At 39.6% G+C, this 7,770-nt stretch overlaps 1 protein-coding gene and 1 pseudogene across 2 annotated transcripts; one reads left to right on the top strand and one right to left on the bottom strand.

Moving 5' to 3' along the window:
- The first annotated feature begins 1,947 nt into the window (after positions 1-1,947).
- On the top strand, positions 1,948-2,720 carry LOC110293827 (protein FAM220A-like; annotated as a pseudogene).
- A 1,685-nt stretch (positions 2,721-4,405) lies between these two features.
- LOC110294909 (uncharacterized) lies at positions 4,406-7,443 on the bottom strand. 2 transcript variants are annotated; one of them, XM_085836945.1, is made up of 4 exons: positions 7,308-7,443; positions 7,015-7,068; positions 6,826-6,833; positions 4,406-5,434 (listed from the first exon to the last, which is right to left on the bottom strand). In XM_085836945.1, the coding sequence occupies exons 1-4, from the start codon at positions 7,339-7,341 to the stop codon at positions 4,406-4,408; spliced, it is 1,125 nt and encodes a 374-aa protein (XP_085693071.1). In that variant the 5' UTR covers positions 7,342-7,443. The 2 variants fall into 2 exon arrangements, with proteins under 2 accessions (XP_085693071.1, XP_085693070.1); XM_085836944.1 differs by lacking the exons at positions 6,826-6,833; positions 7,015-7,068 and having other exon boundaries at positions 4,406-5,810; positions 7,307-7,443.
- Positions 7,444-7,770: the final 327 nt, after the last annotated feature.

Below are 7,770 nucleotides of genomic sequence, written 5' to 3' on the forward strand. Positions count from 1 at the left end.
TCTCAATTCTGAACATTGATGCTCCAAATGCAAGGGAATTTAGTAAAGTTTCATGAAAGAAACTTTACTAAGCTGAAAGCACACTTTGCACCCCACACAATAGTAGTGGGAGACTTCAACACTCCACTCTCAGCAATGGACCAATTATGGAAACATAAACTACATAAAGGCAGAGTGAAATGAACAGAAATTATGAACTACATAGATCTGACAAATATTTATAGAACATTTCATCCTAAAGCAAAAGAAGATATCTTCTTCTCAGCACCTCATGGTACCTTCTCCAAAACTGACCATACAATTGGTCACAAAACAGGCCTCAACAGATACAAGAAGAATGAAATAATCCCATGCACCCTACCAGATCACCACAGACTAAGGCTGGTCTTAATTACCAACAATAATAACAGAAAGTACACATACACATGGAAGCTTAACAACGCTCTACTCAATGATTACTTGGTCAAAAAAGAAATTAATGGCTTTTTAGAATGTAATAAAAATAAAGATACATCATACCAAAACTTATGGAAAACAATGAAAGCAGTGCTAGCTAAGAGGAAAACTCATAGCTCTAAGTGCCTCCAAAGATAAACTGGAGACAGCTTACACTAGCAGCCTGACCACACACTTCAAAGCTCTAGAATGCTGGGCATAGTGGTTCATGCCTTTAATCCCAGCACTTGGGAGGCAGAGGCAGGTAAATTTCTAAGTTGGAGGACAACCTGGTCTATAGAGTGAGTTCCAGGACAGGCAGGGCTATAGAGAAACTCTGTCTCGAAAAACCAAAAAAAAAAAAAAAAAAAAAGAAAGGAAGAAAGAAAGGAAGAAAGGCAGGAAGGCAGGAAGGAAGGAAGGAAGGAAGGAAGGAAGGAAGGAAGGAAGAAAGGAAAGAAAGCTCTACAACAACAACAAAAAAGCAAGTACAAGAGGAGTAGACCATGGGAAATAAGCAAACTCATGGCTGAAATCAACCAAACATTAAACAAGAGGAAGCATACAAAGAATCAACAAAACCAGGAGCTGGTTCTTTGAGAAAATCAACAAGACAGATAATTCCTTAACAAGACTAAGCAGAGGGCACAGAGACAGTATCCAAATTAATAAAATCAGAAAAGAAAAGGGAGACATAACAAGGAACTATATCTTAAAATAACTATTCTGTTCATTGAATATTAACAATTGAAAATATTAAAATCATTTTCTACAAAAATAAATCAATAGAAAATGAAAATAAAACTGACTGCTCTTCCAAAGTTAAATTCCCAGCAACCACATGGTGGCTCACACCGCCTACAATAGAATCGATGCCCTCTTCTCATGTGTCTGAAGACAACTACAGTGTACTAATATACATAAAGCAAATAAATGATTATAGAAAATATTTTTAAAAAATCAGTACATTTGTAATTCAACACACACAAAGCCAATGTCAAAATTTGTTCATTTACTGTTTTTTCTCTTTTATAACTCATATTTTCAACACATCATTAAAAATTTCTCCGTTTAGGCTCTGAAGCCCACCTGGGAACGCAGGTGGTAGCTTGTGGAGAGTGATGTGCAGACTCAGCTCCCAAGTGGCCTGCCAACCTGCTGGTGTCCCTTGGTCCCTGAGATCGTTGAGCACTGGCCCTGGGGGAGGAGGTCTTAGGCAATGGGGTACAGAGAGGGAGGGCAGCCAGGTAGTGGGAGCATCCTGGCTCTGTTACACGGATCTGTCTGTCCAGCTGCTGCCCTCAGCTGCTGCCCGCTCCTATGGGGTCGTCTGCAAGGGGCTGCTGCTCATATTCTTTGACCTGGCTTGGCCGCTGTGCATCAACTTTCCCTACCTCTACATCATGGTGTCCATGATGTTCAACGTGGCCTGCAGGTTCATATGGAGATCCACTGAAGTCCATCCTTGACTGATAGGCCTCACCCCACTCACTGCATCAGAGGGCACAAAGCATGACGGCTGGGACAGGGACCCTGAGTGTTTGCCTGGCCAGTGTAAAGCAGTCACAAGGAGATGACCCGGAGAAACAGCATGTGGTATTAAGAAAAGAAGTCAGGAGAGGAACCCCAGCCCCTCAGTTGAGCCTTCTTGGACAGACCAGCCTGTAGTAGATAGCCATGGAAAGTCACGGGCCATGGAGGCAGGCAGCATCCTCAGAAATGAAGCATGGTCAGAGCAAAGCCAACCTCTTCACAGTGGCTTCAAGTATTTCCGTCACTGAAGGGATCAATGGGGAGAATTTCAGCTCCAGCAGCCTCCCTAGGCAAGGCTGTGGCTCTGTCTTCTGCTCCTTCAGAAGAACAACTAGCCGGGGTGTCCCATGGCATCGGGGATGCACTAGGAAGTGACTGGCCAGGAATAGAGTCCAGAGCCACAGACAACCGTGAACAGTACCTCAAAGGAGAGTCCTGGGTGTCAGGACAGCCAGGCCATCCAAAAGTAAGGGAAGTGGGACCCCTAAGTGCTGTCCCCAAGGGCTAGGCATCGGTTCATAACAGTCTCACCGATACTCTGAGCTGTGCCAGTTGCCATATGCTTACCCCTATTATGAAGCTCTCCCAGAAGACAAGACAAGATGTATGTCCCTTGACCTATTCAATCCCGTGCTTTCAGAGGAAGCAGTAGAAGATGAGAAAATTCTTTCAAGTACTTCAGGTGGTCTGCACATAGTCGTGGGGTCACTGGCTCTGCAGTCTTCCAGATTAGCAAGTCTCTGATGCCATAGTTAAGGTTCAAGCAGAACAAATAATAGCAGATTAATTTTAAAGGTTGTCTTACAGTTTCTTTTGCATTAAGTTTGGCATATGCTGCAGCCGCTCAGTTCTTGCTGTTTTCTGTGAACCAGGCACTCGCTGGTTGATGCAGAAGAACACTTTCAAGCATGTTTTCAATCTTTTCGGAATGACTCTCAGAACTGGGAAAACCTCTCCCCCAGGGAAAATGATTGATCTATCCCATATATGATCAGACAGGAACAATTTAGCACAGGGGTCTAAATCATGGAGACCCATCCTCAAGGGCTAGCATCGAGATGCAGCCTGCCTCAGCTCACCTCTGGCCATCTGATGGAAGTGGAGGCCTGTAGGCTATGCCCTCCACTTCTTGTCAGCCTTGCTTCAGTCATGAAGAGCCTTGCTTGCCATTTCTGCATTGTACTGACTCAGTGACCTGAAGCTAGAGGTCACTTCTGACATGCCCCTCTCCTTCCCCGAGTTGCAGTTTTTGATGGAGGCACTTTGGAGAAGTTGCAATATTACATTTAGCATAATTTTAAATTACAGAAGAGTTTGAGACTTTTCTGCCGACAGAACACAGATGGCAAGTGAAGAATTTTCCTTTATCCTGGCCCAGGACTTGTGATTTCTTTTACATTAAGATTTTTTTTTCTCCAAAATAACTCTCCCATTGTGGCTTCTTGATAACTTTAATAAAGGAAATTTAAAGAGAGCGGACATTTTAAAGCCTCCCTACCCCAGACAGTGTTAAAAAGAATCATGGGGGAGTTGGCGGGACCTGACTGTACATGTCATTCATATTGTGTCCTAAATTACTATGCCATGGGCTATTTTAGTGTTTTGGGAAAATAATAAAATCTGCTCTTTAGCATAATAAAAAAATTCTCCTTTTTATTTACATGGCAGTAGTCATGATGTGCTTACTTTAGGTGTGGGTCATTTATACTATTCCCATGGCCCTGATGAAGGCAGACTTTAATGACAGTTGAAATAGCAATCTATAAAAAGAGCAGAATATCTTTTAGCTTTTTTTGGGGGGGAGGGGGTGGGTGATGGGCAAGGGGCAGTCATGTTTGGTTCTAAAGTATGATCCTTGCTTATCTTGCTTCTACTTTCTGATCAACCAGTGTCACTTACAGGCTCCTTCATCTTTCATGTGCCTCCAATTAAACCAGTCAATGTTTGGTTACCACCACAAGTTCTGTGCTACTATTGACCCAGTACACCTTGCAAGCAGGAAACTTTATAGGCTGAAGGTTCCAATCCTGGGTTGTTTCCCCTCCCCTTCAGTTCTTCCTGACTTTCCCAACCTACCATGATCCCAAGATCCACTCCTTGACAACCCCCTTCAAAAAAATAGCAGGGCAGCCTCTTGTGGATATCAATTGAACAAGAAATAACATATGACAACAAAAAAGCACAAATTCTCATTTCAAAACTAGGCAAGGTAATTAACTAGGAGAAAAAGCATGAGACGATTAGACAAAAGAGTTACATGCATACACACAATTTCTCTGCTGTATGATTCTTTTCATGCAAAAAGAGACTCTGATATGCAAAGTCTTAATCAAGTTGACTACATTCATAAGAGTTCATTGCAATCTAGGTTTTTAATGCCCTTGAAGACCAAATGTGCAAAGGCTTTATCACGTTGTTTACATCCATAGAAATTCTGTCAAGTATGTGTTCTTTTGTTACTCTGAAGATTACTGTGACATGCAAAGGCTTTATCACATTGGTTATATGCATAAGGTTTCTCTCCAGTATGTGTTCTTTTATGCTGTTGAAGATAACTGTGGCATGAAAAGATTTTACCACATTGGTTACATTCATAGGGCTTCTCCCCAGTATGTGTTCTTTTATGCCTTTGAAGAGTACTCTGATATGCAAAGGCTTTACCACAATGGTTACATCCATAGTGTTTCTCTCCAGTATGTGTCCTTTCATGGCTTTGTAGATGGCAGTGACGAGCAAAGGCTTTACCACAGTGGTTACATTCATAAGGCTTCTCTCCAGTATGTGATTTTTTATGTATATGGAGAAGGCTGTGGTATGCAAAGGCTTTACCACATTGGTTACATGCATAGGGTTTCTCTCCAGTATGTGTTCTTTTATGCCTTTGAAGATAACTGTGACATGAAAAGGCTTTACCACATTGGTTACATTCATAGGGCTTCTCCCCAGTATGTGTTCTTTTATGCCTTTGAAGATCACCGTGATATGCAAAGGCTTTACCACATTGGATACACTCAAAGGGCTTCTCTCCAGTATGTGTCCTTTCATGGATTTGAAGATGGCAGTGACGAGCAAAGGCTTTACCACAGTGGTTACATTCATAGGGCTTCTCCCCAGTATGTGTTCTTTTATGCCTTTGAAGAGTACTGTGATATGAAAAGGCTTTGAAACAGTGGTTACATTCATAGGGTTTCTCTCCTGTATGTGTCTTTTCATGGCTTTGTAGATGGCAGTGACGAGCAAAGGCTTTACCACAGTGGTTACATTCATAAGGCTTTTCTCCCGTATGTGTCCTTTCATGGCTTTGAAGATGGCTGTGATATGTAAAGGCTTTACCACAGTGGTTACATTCATAGGGCTTCTCTCCAGTATGTGATGTTTTATGTGTTTGGAGATGGCTGTGGTATTCAAAGGCTTTACCACATTGGCTACACTCAAAGGGCTTCTCTCTACTATGTGTTTTTTTATGCTTTTGAAGATAACTGTGACATGAAAAGGCTTTACCACATTGGTTACATTTATAAGGCTTCTCTCTAGTATCTGTTCTTTTATGGCTTTGCAGATGGCTGTTGCATGCACAGGCTTTACCGTGTTTGTTACAGTCACAGGGTTTATCCCCTGTCTGTGTTCTTCTACACATTTGAACACCAGTATAAGGTACAAAGGCTCCAGTAAGCATTCCTTTGTATATCTGAGCATGATTGTGACTTGAAAGCACTTCATTACATTGCACACTTTCATAGGTTTTCTCTCCAGTGTGAGTTCTGTCTTCCGTTTGCAGATGCCTATGACATACAAAATCGTTAGCATTTTGCATATGTTCAGAAATTTTCTGAACATTATAAATTCTTTTATGCCTATAGATGCAATTGTCACTTTTGAAAGGTTTACCCATGTATTATAGTAATGAACCTTTTTATATGTATGAATTAATGTATAGTATTTTCTAAATGGAAATAGAAATCAGAAATAATAAGGATTCATCAATTTGTTTATATTCATGGTGTTTTATTTCATTATGGGTTCCATTAAATACTTAAAGATAATGGTGATTGTAAAATCATTTATATCATGGCTCACATTCATGGCAATCATTTCTTATATGGGCTTTTTCACATATGTAACAAAATCTCCACGCACTCAGAGTTTTATAACAATGACTGCATTCATAAATTTTCCTGTAGATTAAGCCATATTATATTTGGACAGTGAACCAGTAAAAAACAGAAAATTTCTACATTACTAATACACCTAAGAATCTTTTGTAGTGCGATTTTGTTGATTTACTCCGAATGATTGGAAAATCAATTAACTGTAAAATGATATCTAGTTCAATAAATATACTCTAAGTGGCGATTACAAGATATTTTCTAAATGTCCTTGGACAAAAAGATACTCAGTGTTTCTGTTAATATGTTTAGTAAATGGGTCCTGAAACTTTATATAAGATAGAGATAGATAGACAGATAGATATGTGCCTTATAATATACCTATGAAAGGTACAAGAACAAATAAAATGGAAAAACATTACATTTACAAATTTTGAATTTTTATTCTCCGGAGACATGTGAGGTATTTCTATTAAGTTTCTATTCAACTTTCTCAAGCCTCATAAACGTCCACTATCACTAGACTTAAGCACCTTTCTACAACTACATGAGTTCCATATGTGTTACTGTGAACTATTTGTTTATGAGAACTTTCTGGATATAAACATATCATATGATCAAAGTGTATACTTTTTTGCAATATCTAAGAAGTATAAGACTAAACCGAGTGGCAAGTCTGCATTTTAGTGCCAATGGGGCTGTGCTTGAAATAGTTCTATCTGTTAAGGCAGTATTGGACATTGAAGAATGCCCTGCCAACTGAAATAGAGTACATGACATAGGGGTAAATGCATTTGTGAGAATTTAATACTCAGTATCTTCAAAGTTATGCTTATTTACATACACTGTTGCCTCGAACTAAAATTTCAAGAACACATGCACATGAAGATTTCTTCTGAGGAACATTTGGATCAGCATGTAAATAAAAATTACCTTCTACTTCTTCTAGAAGTTTGAGACTTTTCTTCATTACTGTGGTCTTCCCAATAAGAGTCTAAAACATAGTACCAGAAAATGTATGATGTATTATTGGAATTGAGGCAAAGTTTAACGTACTATCTTCAGTGAACCTTAGAACCATGTCTGACTCATTCACCTCATTCTTCCTTCTCAATGTAAATTATAGAAGAGCATCAACAACAAAAGAAGCAAGCAAAAAGACAAACAGACATTCAAACCAAAGGAAACAGTTTCCCTCTAACTTATAAAGGAAAACCACATGAACAGTCTTACCTATAGCTCTGAGGTTCCTGTAGGTCTCCAGCATCACATCCTTGTAGAGACTCTTCTGGGAAGGATCCAGCAAAGCCCATTCTTTCCGAGTAAAGTTCACATGCACATCCTCATATGTCACTGCATTCTAGAACATCCCATACATGTTCATAATAGAAAGCATGGTGCTCACTTATTGGACATATATTTCATTAACAATGTATTCAAATTATTCACCATTTCCCTCCATCCTAACACAGAAGTTATAATGTAATCTCAATGTCATTTCACACAGAAACTGAATAATGAGGTTCCAATCTTGCATTTCCTCACCTTTTGAAAGAGACATGCATTTGCAAGAAGAGTACAAATTAAGAGATATGAAGAGACAAGTAAACAGATCAACAACACTAAGTAGACACCATAGATTCTGTATGAATATTACAAACTACAAAAAGCAAGGAACTCTCAATTCTGAACACCT

The sequence above is a fragment of the Mus caroli genome, unplaced genomic scaffold, assembly GCF_978045245.1.
Source record: "Mus caroli unplaced genomic scaffold, Mus_caroli_1 scaffold_4, whole genome shotgun sequence".
Classification (NCBI taxonomy): Eukaryota; Metazoa; Chordata; class Mammalia; order Rodentia; family Muridae; genus Mus; species Mus caroli.